Source organism: Dasypus novemcinctus, chromosome 4 (assembly GCF_030445035.2).
Source record: "Dasypus novemcinctus isolate mDasNov1 chromosome 4, mDasNov1.1.hap2, whole genome shotgun sequence".
In the NCBI taxonomy this organism is placed as follows: domain Eukaryota; kingdom Metazoa; phylum Chordata; class Mammalia; order Cingulata; family Dasypodidae; genus Dasypus; species Dasypus novemcinctus.
In genome coordinates, this window is record NC_080676.1 from 27,657,186 (window position 1) to 27,674,501 (window position 17,316).

At 38.8% G+C, this 17,316-nt stretch overlaps 1 protein-coding gene across 8 annotated transcripts in view; it reads right to left on the minus strand.

The window, feature by feature from the left end:
- The window catches only part of VEPH1 (ventricular zone expressed PH domain containing 1), a 268,821-nt gene that overhangs the window by 224,814 nt on the left and 26,691 nt on the right, over positions 1-17,316 (minus strand). For all 8 annotated transcript variants that reach the window (XM_071214585.1, XM_058295197.1, XM_004454419.3 and 5 more), the window contains one exon: positions 5,557-5,772. In XM_071214585.1, the coding sequence (XP_071070686.1) occupies positions 5,557-5,772 (216 nt within the window). The remainder of the gene's footprint in view (positions 1-5,556; positions 5,773-17,316) is intronic.

The window sequence follows — 17,316 nt, forward strand, 5'->3', positions numbered from 1 at the left end:
GCCCAGCCTCAGACCATTCCAGATTACACTGAAATGCCCCCTGTAGGTCGACTAACGTATGTTCTGGTTATTGTGGATCACCTGACAAGGTGGGTAGAAGCATACCCTCTTGCTTCAGCAACAGCATCAGAGACTGCAAAAATTATCCCTGAACAAATCACTCCCCAATATGGGTTAGTAGAAAATAAAAATTCAGACAATGGTAGTCACTGTACATCCAGAGAGTTGGAAAATATTATGTAAGGTCTATAGGTCACTTGGAACTTCCATACACCCTGGTACCTGCCATCCTCAGGGAAAGTGGAAAAAATAAACCAAACCTTAAAAAAATGTCTCTCTAAGTAGGTCTTTCTTTTTTTTAAAGATTTATTTTTTATTTATTTCTCTCCCCTTACCCCCCTCCCCCCCAGTTGTCTGCTCTCTGTGTCCATTCACTGTGTGTTCTTCTATAGGAATCTGTGTCTCTTTTTGTTGCATCATCTTGTTGTGTCAGCTCTCCATGTGTGCGGCGCCATTCCTGGGCAGGCTGCACTTTCTTTCGCGCTGGGCGGCTCTCTTTACAGGGTGCACTCCTTGCGTGTGGGGCTCCCCTATGTGGGGGACACCCCTGCGTGGCAGGGCACTCCTTGTGCGCATCAGCACTGTGCATGGGCCAGCTCCACATGGGTCAAGGAGGCCCTGGGTTTGAACCTTGGACCTCCCATGTGGTAGATGGATGCCCTATCCATTGGGCCAAATCTGCTTCCCCCGCTCTAAGTAGGTCTTAGAAACCAAATTACCATGGGTTAAATGTTTACCTATAGCTCTGTTAAGAATCCAAACTGCCTCTAGGAGGGAAGTGGGAATTTCTTCTCATGAAATGCTTTATAGTCTACCCTTCCCTGGGAAGCCTGGAGAATTCCCCTCCTTTGAGTCGAAGGGTCTCTTTCTTCAAAATTATATAATGGCCTTGTCTTCTACTTTGTCATCCCTCAGACATCGGGGTTTGCTGGCTCAGACTCTGCCTCTTGAATCTGCAGTCCACCAACACCAACCTGGCAGCTGGGTCCTAATCAAGTTGTGGAAAGAGCCAAACTCCAACCGAAGTGGGAAGGACCTTATCAAGTCTTGCTGACATCTGAAACAGCAGTCCAAACAGCAGAAAAAGGCTGGACTCACTACACTCAAGTAAAAGGACCAGTACCTGAACCGGGCGATAAGTACCCAACAACTTCGTATGAGTCTTGGAAAATAATTTCAACCCCAGATCCCTTAAAGATCACACTGAAAAGACAATAATTGGGGGGTAGGGAAGGCTTGAGCTGTGTATCATCCTAGTCAACAGTAGCCCTATCGGAAGACCAAAGGAGGAATTCAAACCTTAAGTTACAGGTGAAAATAATCTTACTAGCCATGATGTTTCAAACCCGAGAAGCAACTAGCCCCATCAAATTAGTTATAAACATGACTGATGGTCTGGAGTACCAGACCATGCAATTTGACGCCTGCCAAGTAATAGACTGTGGGAATTTAGAGCACCAGCGATGGCTGATTGGGGAAAATAAATACCTATGCCCACAGCCAGTGGGGAATGGTTACAGTCAAGACCCCTTTGCCCCTCCTGGGATGATGTATGGTGGACCACCCAATACAAGGGATGGACCATGAATATGGGATGGGTCTCACCAAGTTCGAAGCCATGAAAGGGTAAGATAAACTTTTATAAAGATAATACCCTGCCAGGATGCGAAAGTCTTCAGTGCAATCCAGTAGTAATAACTATGAAGAAAGCAAACAAATTAGAAACTGGGAGCAGCACCAGGGGCCAAGTAGTTGATAGAGTATATGGAATGGGAGCAGATGTTACAGTTAAAGATCCTCTGGGGAGGTTCTGTATCCGAATTCTTTCTTAGAATAAGCCTCAGATATGATGCTAACAGAGAAAGGGGGAGTCTGTGTTATGACTGGAAGTAGTTGCTGTACATTCATCCCCAATAACACTGCCCCTGACGGATCTGTCACTAAAACTTTTTAAGACCTAACAGTCCTATCTGAGGAATTAGCGGAGAATTCTGGCATTAGCAATTCACTCACAGGATGGCTTGAAATTTGGTTTGGAAAATGGAAAGGGGTTGCACTATCCATCTTAACTTCCCTCATTATCTCCGCTGGGGTGCTTACCACAGTCGGATGCTGTATCTTTCCATGTGCCCGAGGGTTCAAAGACTCTTTAAAACTGTTCTAACCAAACAAATGCCCATACAGTATAAAGAAAACAATCTGTACCCCCTTAAAGAAGGAGATCCCTATGATGAAGAGTGTGAGATAGCTCTTAGAAAATTTGAAGAACGGAAATGTGAGAACTAAAAAGAGTTTAAAAGAAAGAGGGGTGATTGTAAGGAATGGAAATTAGTTTAGTTTTCACATAAAGGACGAAAATATTAATTATTGTAACCTGGCAGCCTACTGCCTCAATCTCCCACTCCTGGGTTAAGCAGGAACAAAGGAAACCAGCTTAAGCCAGTTCTGTAGCCGGTAAAAAGGATGCACAAGAAAGAGCTAAGTCAATACCAATTCAGCATTAAATTCCATTCCTTACTTGGCAAAAGGACCAGGTAGATGCTAAAATGGTTGGAACATGATGGGGGAAGTGGTTAATCAAAAACTGGAAAACTTACGCAGGAAAGTGAAACTTCTCAGATAGGCTGTAACTTCTGGAGTATCCAATCTATGGAGAAACAGAGGAAGGGCTTGCGGGCTAGGCTTAGGGGTATAAATTGTGCCATTTTTCTTTGTTCAGGGCACCAGCCACATTTTCTGGTTGTGCACCCCTTTTTGAAAGATTGAGAATAAATTCTTTCCTTCTCCACAATTGGGTGAGCCTTATTTTCTTCCAGAAGAAGATTTCTTTCTTATAAGGTGATTTGGAGATTGATTGAAAAAGAGAGAGATTTGGGAAAGAAAAAAGAAAGAAACAAAACTTTTTAAAAGTACGTTTAGCTTGAAATGACAGCTAATTATTCAGGAGGAAAAAAAAATCTAGTGATACAGCTGAGGTTGTAAAAAGATAAAACGCCTGGTCCTTTCTTGATTTGATAGTTTGATGCTGGGATTGCTCATATGGAGGGTGAGGAGCAAATTGCTAGTGTTTTTTTTTTTTTTTTCCTTTTCATTTTGTGAAAGCTACAAATGCTGAGCACCTGCCTTTTGAAAGTTGATCTGCTCTTTTATTTTACTGGGAAAAACAAAACAGAATAAGAATCATCTAGATTTCTACATGGTTCCCACAAGAACCTAAATTACAAGTGGGACAGGTCATCTTTTCAATATTTACTGTAGGCCCAAAAGTTCCCCTTGAAATTGTATGAAAAGTATGTGCAGATGCTGCCCTCACACCCTGGCCTTTGGTCCCTGGGGCTGACCTTCTGGGGCCACAACACCAGGAGGAGTCTGGACCAGGTGCTCAACACTGATGACGTTTCCCTGCTTCCCATCACAGAATTCTGCCTCCTTCCAAGAGCACACTACGGGCTGGCGGCCCCCACTTCTGTGCCTCCCTTAGGTCTCTCCACCCAGGGGCCTCTCCCTAGGCCCTTTTCTCTCCTCTTCCCCAAAATATCAGTCCTTATCCTCAGGGCTCTTTTCTCAACAGTCTTACAAACTAATTTACACTGAGCCATTGATCATCAGTAAACTTTTATTTATCAAAAGCATTTGCTGGTTTTTTTTCCTACTTCATGTAAATAAGAGACATAATGATTTCTTCAGAATGAAACATCCCTTTAGGTTATAATTTTGGAAGGCCAGCTTGCTTATAATTCTCTGACCTTGATCTTCTTTCACAAATCTGGACTTCTCCTGCTAGAAAAGTCCTCTAGCTCCATTTTGCCTGTCTGGTGAAATTCCTGCCCATTGTTCATTCCCCCTTCCAAATATGACTCTAGAATTGTGCTAACACAGTAGCCACTAATTACCTGTGACTACTAAACACCTGAAATGTGACTAGTCCATCCAAAGAGAGATGTGCTAAAGTATATCAGATTTCTACGACTTAGTATGAAAAAAAAAGTAAAATATCTCAGCAATAATTTTGATACTGACTACATATTAAACTAATATTTTAGATATATTTCTAAAAGAAAATGTTAAAATTAATTTTATCTGTTTTTTTATGTGACTACTAGGAAATTCAAAATGATATATGTGGCTCGCATTATGTTTCTCTTGAACAGCGCTGCTCTAAAGTCTAGCCCAGTGACTCTCAAACTGCAGTGGGAGCATAGAAAACACTGCTGATTTTTTGAGTATCTCTATGAACACCTGTGGAATGCCACCATAGAGTAAAATAGTCTATACTTCTGATGTATATCAATAACATATTCAAAATAATTAATGAAAAAAGAGATGTCTTCAGTCTTTGGTGCTTTATCCAAGCAGCTGTAATCTTAATGTCATCTTGGCTGAAATCCTCACTGCCCCTCATTCCCCATCCCTAACCCTGGGGACAAAGGAAGATAGTAGGGTGGTGTGTGTAGAGTTTTGTGTGTGTAGAGTGTTTTGTTTTTTTGCTGTTGAACAGTCCCTGGACTGAAGAGACAGACTGGAATATGCTCCAGTTAAGCATGAACAACTGTGCAAAAGAAGCAGGGGAAGGAGAGCTAATATTAACCGCCAATCACAGTGCTAAGCACATAACTAGAATTTCCCAAATTGTGCTCAGTGGAACATAATTTGAGGGATGTTCATAAATGTTATGTCAGAGGTGGGCAAGGAAATGGAGGTCACGTCATATCGGCATATGGGGAACTAAACAAAGTTAAATCAGCTTTCTTCTTACAGGATTTTTTAGGAGCTTTAAACATGCCCTAAAGCATTATGACAGCCCTGAAGGGAAAAATTAAATTCACTGCTTCCCAACCTGGTTAACCACAGAATTCTGTTTTTGAGAAAAACCTATCAACATCACTGATAAATTTGTCACATAAAATGTAATTTAGGCTGCATTTTGCCAGGAGGAAATTGGCTTAGGGAGTTAAATGATTTGCCCCATGTTACATAGTAAGTTTATGGCTGAGCCAAAATTCCAAATTCACACTTAAACCATAGGAAGAAATTTAAACCTGGTCAGAAGAGACAACTATCATCTTCTTGTAGGATATACAGTATCTACACAAACGCACTTAAAAAAATGACAGTCACTTCTGTCCACATAACCCAAACTCACTGTCTCTCAGTTCAGACTCTACTTTGATCTTGTGAATTTTCTAGTATTCCTTATTTCGCTCTTCGTACACATGGCTCAATTGTTAGCCTTTTTTACACATGTCTTATTTATCCAATTAGATCAGAGACTTGTTGTGGTGTTATTTTGAATTTCCCTTAGTGTGAATTGCATGGAGTAGGAACTCAAAAGACTTTTCAGTTTATTATCAGCCTGTTCAGCTGTTGATGGTTTGTGCTGTCATTCTCATAGCACTTAAACACTGCAGAAACACTGATTCTTGGGTAAGAGACACCGTGTGTTTATCAAAGTTGCCAAACCTGGATCAAACAGCCCAACTTCCATCCCTTACATACCTGTAAGATGCAACTCATGATATCGGAGGCGATCTTCGCGTGGGGCGTGTCATCGTCCTTCCCCGAGGCTCTCAGGTTGTGTTCCAAGCAGGAGTCCCAGAGCCCCACCAGGGCCCTCGCGTGCTTCTCAATTGACTCTGTCTCTCTGATGGCTGTCGTGATTCGCGTGATACAGATTTCAACCACTGCCTGGTCATTGTTATTGGTTTGGTAATCCTATTGGGAAAGAAAACCTGCATGTTATGTAATATTCTCCGAAGTTACCTTTCCAAGGACCGGAAAAGTACAAACTCAGTCATTTAGAACACGTGTGTGCCCAGCGCCCAGCTAAGTGATGAGATTGTGAAACCCAACCAGTGAGAGTCTTCTTCCTTAGAGATCACATTCATGGGCAAGTCTAAAATGGGGCAGGCACGTGTTTTTACAGACACACAGACAGGGCCCAGTGATTGTTAAGGGAGCTTAATTACTCACTTGCAAGGCAATGGCAAGCCATTTCAGTTTCTAAGTGCATTACAGCTCAGGGTTTACTTTTTTCTCTGGTGTTTTGCGAAGTGTTTCACAAATGTTTCAAATTCCCTTTCATCTTCCCCCAAAAAGCATTCACTCTTTTTAGGTACTCACTAGAACACATCATTTCATCCCTCCTTTTTGAAGTACCAAATCCATTTTACTTTCCCCCAATTCCCCTCCATTTCCTAGCTTAATTCTTTCTCAAATACCTAATCACCTTTATTGAGAGATAACATGACCCTCCAAAACATCTACATGTGAAAAATAGGTCCACAGCTTTCATTGGAAAAAATGGTTCTGACTGTGAACTCCACATGGTGGAAGGACAAGACTGAAACTTCACCGAGCAGTACACACGTGTAAGGATGGGGTGTGATGGGCTTTTCTGTCCAACTGCAAGCTTTAGCTCTAACAATCTTTTTTACTATTATAACTAATGCTATGTTAAGAATCTTGTGTCTGAAGTTGTCTCCACATTGCAGCACATTATATATAGTCTGGGATTTTCCAGAGGTGGAACTTTCTGAGACAAAGAACAAGGACATTTTTTAAGGCTCCTGATATGTATTACCAAAATATTTTCCAGAAGGGTTTCACTAATTTATATTCCCATCAGCTGTGTGAAAGCAAGCTCTCCCCCACTGTACCCTTGCAATTGGAAATTTAAGTTGTTCAAAATTTTTAGTTTTTGAAAAAGTAATACACTTTTGTACATACAAAATTCAAAAGATACATGAAAAGGGTTTACAGTGAAAAGTTAGTCTCCCCTCACCCGTCTCCCATTCCTCACTTCTCTTCCCCAGAGGAAACTCTTGTCACAGATTTTTTTTTAACAAATCATTTTATTGTTACAAATTAATAAAGCATAAATCCAGCCACAGTGTATAATCAATGTTATATGGTGTAATCATATAGTTGTGCATTCATCACTTCAATCATTTTTAGAGCATTTTCATTATCCAATAATAATAGTAAAAACAAAAAACAAACAAAACTCATCACCTCTTAATCTTTCTGTATTTCCCCTGCTGTACACAACTGCTATTCTGTTTCCTTCTCTGTAGTATATTTGTATTTACATTTTGTAAAAACTGTCTTATACATGCAATATCGCCCATATTCATGTTTTCCATGAGGTTTCACCATGTTATCTACGTTATACAACCTCCTGTTACATTTTTCAGCTTCCTTCTAGTAATATGCATGACCTTAGACTTACCCTTTCAATCAGTGTCATACCCAAATAATAGCTCTGCTGGTTACAAACACTATGATATGCTCTCACCGTTTCTATTCATTTCCAAAGATTTATAAACAACCTTTCACCAGTTCTCTACTTTCCATTGTCTTCCCTCATTCTATTTTCTAGTGACCTATATTCTAATTATTAACTCTGAGTTTACATAATACATTTAGTTTATAATAGTGCAATCATACAGTAGCTGTCCTTTGTGTCTGGCTTGCCTCACTCAGCACAATGTCCTCCAGTTTCATTCATGTTGTCATATGCTTCATGACTTCATTTCTTCTTACAGCTGCATAATATTCCATCGTGTGTATCCACAAATTGCAGTATACACTGCAGTATACTGTATGCAGTATACACTGCAATTTGTTTATCCATTCATCAGTTGATAGACACTGAGGTTGTTTCCAACTTTGGGCAATCGTGAATAATGCCACTATGAACATAGGTGTGCAGAAGTCTATTTGTGTCACTGCTCTCAGTTCTTCTGGATATATATCTAGCAATGGTATTGCCCAGACATGTGGCAAGTCTATACTGAAATTCCTTAGGAACTGCCAAACAGTCCTCCACAGCGGTTGTAGCATTCTACAGTCCTACCAGCAGTGAGTAAGCATTCTTACCTCTCCACATCCTCTCCAACACTTAGAGTTTTCTGACTTTTTAAATAGCGGCCAGTCTAATGTGTGAAATGATATTTCATTGTAGTTTTGATCTGCATTTCCCTAACCACTAGTGATGTTAATTTTTTCATGTGTTTTTTCATCATTTGTATTTCTTCTTTGCACAATTGTCTTTTCAAGTCTTTTGCCCATTTTAAAATCGGGTAGCTTGTCTTTTTCTTGTTGAGTTGTATGATCTTTTTACATGTCATGGATATTAAACCCTTATGGGATATGTGCTTGCCAAATATTTTCTCACATTGAACTGGCTGCCTTTTAACCCTTTTGACAAAGTCCTTTGAGGTACAAAAGCATTTAATTTTGAGGTGGTCACATTTATCTATTTTTTCTTTTGTTGCTCGTGCTTTAGGTGTAAGTTTTAAGAAAATACCACTTACCATAAGATCTTGAAGATGTTTTTCTACATTTTTTTCTAGGAGTTTTTTAGTTGTCACTTTTATATTTAGGTCCTTGCTCCATTTTGTGTTATTTTTCTATAAGATGTGAGATGGGGTCTTCTTTCTTTCTTTTGTATATGACTATCCAGTTCTCCCAGCATCCTTGGTTGAATACACTGTTCTGGCCCAGCTTGTGAGGGTTTGACCTCCTTGTCAAAATCACTTTACTGTAGATGCGAGGGTCTGTTTCTGAGTCCTTGATTTGGGTTCATTGCTCAATCTGTCAGTCTTTATGCCAATATTATATTCTTTTTACCATTGTAGCTAAGTAATATACTTTTTTCAGTCTTTTTTCATTTTTTAAAAAATTGTATTTTTTTTAAAAAAAGATAAATTGATCACAAAAAATGTTACATTAAAAAATATAAGAAGTTCCCCCATACCCCACACCCCAACCCCCGTAATATGCTTTAAAGTTGGCAAGGGAGAGTCCTCCGACTTCCTCCTATTTCATTTTTTAAGACATTTTTGGTTATCCAGGGTCCCTTACCCTTCCAAATAAAATTGCTAATTGGCTTTTCCATTTCTGCAAAAACAGCTCTTGGGATTTTTGTTGGGACTGTGTTTAATCTGTAGATTCTAAAGCCATTTTAAGGACATTTAGTCTTCCAATCGTGAACATGGAATGTCCTTCCATTTAAGTCTTCTTTGGTTTCTTTTAGCAATGTTTTGTAGTTTTCTGAATACAGGTCCTTTATGTCCTCGGTTAAGTTTATTCCTAAATATCTGATTCTTTTAGTAGCTATTATAAATGTTTTTTTTTTCTGATTTCCTCCTCAGATTGTACATCAGTAGTATACAGAAACATTATTGATTTTGGCATATTAATCTTGTATCCTGCCATTTTGCTAAACTTGTCTATTAGTTCTAATATCATTTTTGTGGATTTTTCAGGATTTTCTAGATATAGGATCATATCATCAGCAAATAGTGAAAGTTTTACTTCTTCTGGTCATAGAACTTCTAGCACAATATTGAATACCAGGGTTAACAGTGGGCATCCTTGTCTTATTCCTGATCTCAGCAGGAAAGCTTTCAGTCTTTTACCACTGGGTACAATGCTAGGTGTAGGTTTTTCATATATGCACTTTACCATTCTGAGAAATCTTCCTTCTATTTCTATCTTTTGGAAAGTTTTTTTTTAAAAGAAGCTTTAGATTACATATTAGTTACATTGAAAATATAGGAGATTCCCATATACCTCCTCCCTCCCCCCTCCCACACTTTCCCCCATTAACATCTTTCATTCGGGCGGTACATTTGTTACAATTGATTAACACACATTGAAGTATTGCTACTAAGCATGCATATAAACTCACAACCTTCCCCTTGGCGTGGGCCTTGACTACCAGGGATGCACTTCCCCAGCACTGAGGGATTATTACCAATCACTAATTAACAATGCATCTGGGGGACGTGGACTTGGCCCAGTGGATAGGCCTACCACATGGGAGGTCCGCGGTTCAAACCCCGGGCCTCCTTGACCTGTGTGGAGCTGGCCCATGCACAGTGCTGATGCACGCAAGGAGTGCCCTGCCACGCAGGGGTGTCCCCGTGTAGGGGAGCCCCACACCAAGGAGTGTGCCCCCTAAGGAGAGCCGCCCAGCGCAAAAGAAAGTGCAGCCTGCCCAAGAATGGTGCTGCACACATGGAGAGCTGACACACAAGATGATGCAAAAAAAAAAGGAGACATAAGATTCCCATGAAACTGACAACAACAGAAGCGGACAAAAGAAGAACACATAGCAAATGGACACAGAGAACAGACAACTGGGGCAGGGAGGGGGGAAGGGGAGAGAAATAAAAAACAAAAAACAATGCATCTGGAAAAAGACCTTGACCAGAAGGGGGAAATGGTAAATATAAATGAATTTTTATGGCTAAGAGATTTCAAAGTGAGTCAGAAGGTCATTTGAGAGGTTACACTTATGCAAGTCTCAGCAGGATCTAACTGACTGTAAAAATAAAGAATGTCTCAAACAGCAGGGATCCTGAGGGCTCCAGAGACATTCAGGGCAGACAGCTCAGGAATTCAGCAACCTGTTGGTGGGCCTTACTTGGGAATTTATGTTCCCCAGTGTAACAGGGTTAGATGGAATATCTTTTTAATCCAATCTATCCAATCTCTCAGTCTATGTCTTTTGATTGGAGAATTCAAGCCATTTACTTTCAATGTTATTACTATAAAGACATTACTTACTTCATCTATTTTGTTCTTTGGTTTTCTGTGGTCATATCATACTATTGTCTGTCTTTTTACCGTTTAATTTACTCTCCTTAATAGTCTTTGTTTCTACACTCTTCTCCAAGTCTCTCACCCTTGTTTTTCCTTTCAGGTTGCAGTACTCCCTTCAGTATCTCTTGTAATTCTGGTCTTTTGGTAATGTATTCTATCAGTTTTTGTTTGTCTGTAAAGACTTTAAACTCACCCCCATTTTTGAAGGACACTTTTGCCTGATAAAGAATTCTTGGCTGGTAGTTTTTCTCTTTCAGTACCTTAAATACATCATACCACTTTCTTCTCACCTCCATGGTTTCTAATAAGAGGTTGGCACTTAACATTGATTAATTGTCTTAAATCCTGTATTTCTTCTGGATATATGGTTTTTTCCTTTGGCTGGGTCTCTCTTCCTGTTTACTAGTATGACTTGTAATTTTTTACTAATGTCTAGGCATCTGAATATGTTGGTGAATTTACTCTGATAGCCAATTTCTCTTTCTTGCCTATTTTTTTTTTCCACAGCTCTTCTTTGATATTTGGTTCAACTTATCCTAAGTCTTTAAAATTGCCCAGCTTAAGGGATTCACTAATGGGGCAAGGATTTTCTCCCAGGAGTTCTAGTTAAGAGAGTCCCAAAAGCAGTTATTCCAAGTGCTTTTTCTTGACCTTCAGCAGGTGGTGCTCATTGGAGCACCTTCCCACAGAGCTGTTTCTTTCAATCTCTACTTTCCTGTATTTTGGTCTGGCTACCACCAAGATTCAAAGCAGCCTCTGCTGGCTGAATTCACTGAAACCCCTTGACTCCCCCTCCCTTCTCCCTTGTGACAGCTGACAGGGAGGAAGACATCTGTTCCCCTATCAGTTGGCCGCAGTGAGTCAGGGGTTTTACCCCAGCTTAATATCTTGGGGTGGGGGAAGGTAGACCTTCCTGGCCACTGTGGGGGTTTGGTAACTCAGATTTGTTGTTTCAGGTTCTTCATCTCTCTGTCCATCGCTCTCCTGAGAGTTGTGTAGCACTATCCTGGTCTACTGACCTTTAAAGCTGGGCCCCGGAGAGCTTTTGGTCCTTCCTCCATTGTTTTTGTAACAGATTTGAGCCTTGCCTGCTTACTCCAATGCCATCTTCCTTGATTTTTAAAAGTATTCTACAGAGATGTTCTAAGTACATGCTAAGATATCCATGTACACATACTCCCTTCTTTCACTTTGTGATTTCTTAAAATGCTTTTTACAAATTTCAAGTTTTCCCTTTTCAAAAGTTCAGTAAAAATTTCCTTGTATTTTTCTACATTAAAAAACTTTATAAAACATTTAATATTGGTATTTGGAAATTAATATTTTAACCATTTTAATACTCTTAAATCTACTTGGCATTTATGGAAGTAAGTAATGAGGTACATTTTTTTTGCAAATAGCTAATTTGCAAAATGCAATTTTTCCATCCTCATTTATTAAATAATTCATTTCTTAATAATTGTGTTTTATGTATCAGTTTCTATTTCAGGGCTATCATTTCTGTTTCCTCTATTTCTTAACTCTTTTTCAATACTAATTTGTCATTTTCTTCAAATAAGCTCTACAAATTTTTAAAGGTGTTTCCTAGAGTATTTTATGTTTTTTGTTGTTGCTGTTAATGGGATCTATTTTAATTATTCATTAGAACTTTCATTACTTATTGCTTTTTAAAAAAACAAACAATTTCTTCTTTGTATTTATTTTGTACTCAGTTGTTTGGCTCAGCTCTTCCTAATTATGATAATTTTTCAGATCAGTCTCTTGTGTTTTGACAGACTCCTATACTACATGCAGTCTTTCTGAGACTGGTTACCTTTTTTATTTCTCATGGCTTATTATGTCAGCTAGAATTTCCTGAACACATAAAAGTCCTAAGAGTAAGAATGCAGGTTTAGTTGCTGGTTTTAAACAGTGATTTTTTTAAGTAAAATTTTATCATTAAAAGAAGGCAATACTGAGTATTTGAGAGAGAAATGCTTTAAATTATTTAGGATATACTATCTCTGCCACTGAAATTAGAGTCAAGGTTACAACTGGTCTTCATATTTCCGTGGTAGGCTGAGTAATGGTCACTCCTAATCCCAACAACTGGTAAAGGTACCTGATCTAGAAAAAAATTAACTCTTCAGAAATAATTAAGTTAAGGATCTTGATATGGGGAGAGTATTCTGGATTATTCTGGTGGGCCCAATGTAATCACAAGGGTCCTTTCAAGAAGGTCACAGGTGGCAGAAAGAGCTGGGACAATGGGAGCCAAGGTTGGAGGGATGTGCTTTGAAGATCAAGGAAGGGGCCATAAACTGAGGAGTGCCGGTGACCTCTGAAAGCTAGAAAAGACAAAGAAATGGACTCTTCCCCTAGAGTTTCCAGAGGGAACCAGCCCTTCTGACACCATGACTTTAGCCCAGTGAGACAGATCTTCAACTTCTGACTTACAGAACTGTAAGAAAATAAATTTGTCAAGAAAATTCTTGAGCCATTAAGGTCATGGTAATTTGTTATAACAGTGACAGGAAAACTAATGCAGTCTTCCTCTTCTACCACCTATTCTAGATTGCCTTCATCTTCAACTAGTACCTCTGCTAATCTAAATTGCTTCCTGGTTGAGTAACTCAGATGTTCTTTCCTGAAAGTCTGAGCCCCAGTGTCCATGTCCTTCTTGAGTTGTGACTGCTTCATTGTTCACTTGCCATCAAAGGTAGGCACCAAAAGATGCCCCCGTGTGCAACAGCACCTTCAGCTTGGAATACTACTCTCCCATTAAAAATGGAGAAACTTTTTTTTTTTTTAAAAAAAACCTCCAAGATTCAGGGTGACTGAGAAAAGCAAGATGCAGACTTGCATGACCATTGTTTCCACTTGTGTGTAAAGTAAGGATGGGGAAAGTATGTATGTATATATGTATCTGTGTTTGTCATGTATGTGTATATGTATATATACATATGTGCTTTAATGAGTATAAAATATCTTTGGAAGGAAAATAATGACTTGGCTATCTGTGGGTGACTAAAGAGGAGGGTGGGAGGAAAACTTATTGTACCTCTTACATTTAAATAAATAAATTGTTTAAATTGGTGTCAAGAAAAAATTTTCTCTCCTAAAGAATGTCTATTCCATGAAAAACAATGCACCTTTATTGAATACCTACTGTGTGTCAGATACCATTATATGTATGGAAGTAATGTACCATATCTATTTCCTCCTTTCCCTGGAGTCCAGAAAACTCAGAGAACATTTTATGGATCAATCACATTAATCATATTAGCATTTAGAGTCGGCTTCCTTCTGTCTTTGGTATTGGTTCTCTATTCTTTCTTTATATGAATATATATTTATAACATAAAAACAACCAATATTATATTGCTTTATATCTGATGATGTCACTAAAAGTAACTGCTGTTTGCAATGGTAGCCAAAGACAATGATTTGGGCCCAAGAATCTTCTCCGTGATCTTTCTCCTCTAAGGATGATCTTTGTCTTTTCAGTTGCTGCAGGGATTTTTGACAAAGGTAGTGTCACTTTTTCTTTCACATTCTGGATTTCCCTATGAGTTTGCCCCCATTTCTATTTGCTGCAAAGCAGAATATTGTTCTTTGACACAAATAGTAATTCTGCTGCCTTAAAATAAAGACTATACCCACTAGTGAAAGAGGAGGGTTAAACGAAAGTATAGTAAATGAGTTTACCACAACCAAGTGCTGTCATCCTAGGAATGCAAGGATGATTTTTAACACCTGGAAATGGAATGTATGGCAACATGATACTTGAAATCAATAAGATGACTGAAGATCCTTAACTTAATTACAGCTGCAAAGTTCATTTTTTCTACATAAGGAAACATAGTTACAGTTTCTGGGGATGTGAACATTTTTCAAGGACCATTATTCAGCCCATCACAGAAACAACGAGCATGAGTTAAAGCTTGATATTAACTGGAGTCACAGAGATAATACATCCTCTCAGGAACCTTCTTCTTATAAGTTTCCTCAGGAAAAGAGTCAATTAAAATCTCAGAGAAGCTGTTTTTATATGGGACAAAATTATTATACAAAGCAAATGGATTTGAATGCTACCAGGGGTGGATGCTATGATACACTACCCAGATCTCCCCTCCAGGACAAAGACACCCATTCTCACATTTGTTGGTTCAGAGCCAACTCTGCCTGCAGCAATTGTCCTTGGCAAAGGGAATGACCTCATCCAAGGTTTTGTTCCTCCCTTAAGACAGCCTGCATCCAGTCACTGGTCCCTGTGGAAGGTATGAAGGCCTGTTCACTTGACTTAGGATGACTCTGAAGAGTCAGTCAGGATCCAGAGCTCCCTGGGAGATTGGTTGATGCCTTTATCCACAAATGCATCACAGTTTAGCATCTCTCTCTGCTGAATTCTGCTCTCACTCACTCCCCCATAAGTGTTATTCCTGAGAGTACTCCCTACAAATTTCTTCATGGTAATTGCCATTTTAGGGACCATTTTCCTAGGAACCCAACTAAAACAGAGTATATAGATGGCATCAAAAACCACAGCAAATCATGTCCGCACAATAGTTTAACAATAAAATGAATGTCAAGGTGATTTTCATCTGGATTAAACAAACTTTTTAAAAAGCTGAACATGCAATCCGATGGAATACATAATGCACATATGTGTCTTGGTTCATCAACACCAAGACTCAACTTTCACTCCAAGAGAATACTGGATTATCAGAGAATTCTGAAAGGCATTCTTTGGAATGAGGCTAGGGTGTGTAGGAAAGTATCAGTGAGATTGTTTAACCTAAGGTATACCTTCCAATTCTAAGATTTCTACCTAGAAAAGTTAAACTAATGGCTTTCTTCAGCAAGTATTCAATAAAACATAATGAAGGAAAGAAAGAATAGGGAGGGAGGGAGGGAGGGAGGAACGAAGGGGAAAAGATACCATTTTAATACTGTAATTGAAGAGTTCAAAGCTTTTTGGTGAAGGTTTAGCTTTCCAATTAGGGTTTTCCTGATTCGCATTCCAGTAAGCACCCTGTTCTTATAAAATATATATGTGTGTATGTGTTTATCCTTGGGTTCAACATTGGGTCATACCTATGCATATTAAAATTGGTAACTTTTAAGGACCAGTTCTATTTAAAATCAAACCTATTAATTTGATTTAGAGATTTATTCTCACAGTGACCTGGTCATTGTCAATTTCAAAGTAATTTCTCCTCAAGTGGCAAGGATGTTAAATTAGAGGACTAGGACAATGAAAAAAATCCCCGAATCATGCTGTCCCAGGCTTAATGATGGAATGGATCAGTCCTGCCCAGTCACAGGCCCTGCACCCCCATGTCAGCACCCATTAACCTTTCTGTCACCCTTCTCCAAGCTGTCAACAGTTTTCAGAGAATAGCCCATTGGTGAAGGGCTATTACATTTACATTTGAAAGAAAGTAGTTAGTGGTGAGAAGAGTGGATTTGGCATGGAAGTCAGGAGAGAAGAAGGGAGATATCTTAACCAAGAGGAGGTGATGATTTCTCCCCAGCTTCCTTTAGAGGAAGCATACAGACGCTTAAAAACATGCATCTGGGTCATACTGCCTACACTCAAAGATGGGGTCTGTTTCTTACCAGCTCTGCAATTTTGGACAATAACTTACTTCTTTGTGCTTCAGTTTCCTGATCCTTAAAACTGGAATATTATTAATGCCTACTACCTAGGATTGCTGGGATTAAATGAGTTAATATATGTAAAGAATTTACAACAGTGTCAAACACAGTAAGTAAAACATAAATGTTAGCTGTGCTTGTCTTTTTAAAAAAATTTCCCGTGAGGATACCAGAACCAAATAAACTATCCTTGGGTTTATAGCATTAGTGAATTACAAATCTTTCCTTGTGTGGTTGATATTTTTATATATTTATTCCATAACCGTTTAAAAAGCACAGCACAAAAAGAATTACTCCCCTCTTATAGTCACATTCTACTTTGGCATGTATACTAATAACCCTTCCTACTTGTCTTACACTTTCCACTTTTAAAAATCACACATATATACATAGCCTCATTTATTATCTCATTCCAGGAAGCTCCAAAACTAAGATCTAACAACAACAACAACAACAACAAAAATGGGCCCAGAAGTGGTAATACCATGGGGATTCTTGACAGAAGTAAACATAAAACTACTTTGGCGGGTGGCATGCTCAGTCTAAGCCATTCAGTACTCACACAAGTAAAATGCTATTAAAGTTGAACTCAAAATCCAAAATCCTAAAACCCTCAAGGAAATAAGCCAGCATGAGTACATGTCAGCAGATAAAATATAGAACAGATCAGATGTTCAAAAACTTCAGGTAATGGAATTATTGACCTCAAACCGTGAAATTATATGCTAAAATGAGTCAAGGTATAAAGGAACATTTTTTTTCATGAAAAAATACAAGAAGCTTTTAAAAGGGCCATAAGAAGCAAATGAAATATCTAGAAATAAAAAACTCAATGGATGGATGGAAACCAAGATATAGTTGGGGGGAAAAAAAAAGATTTATAATGGATTAGAAGATAGAAGTGCAAGAAATGAGAAAGAATGTGTTATATAGAGATGGAAAATAAAAATGATCAAGTGGCATGCAGGATACAATAAGAGAGAATATGAGGAATATCAGGACAAT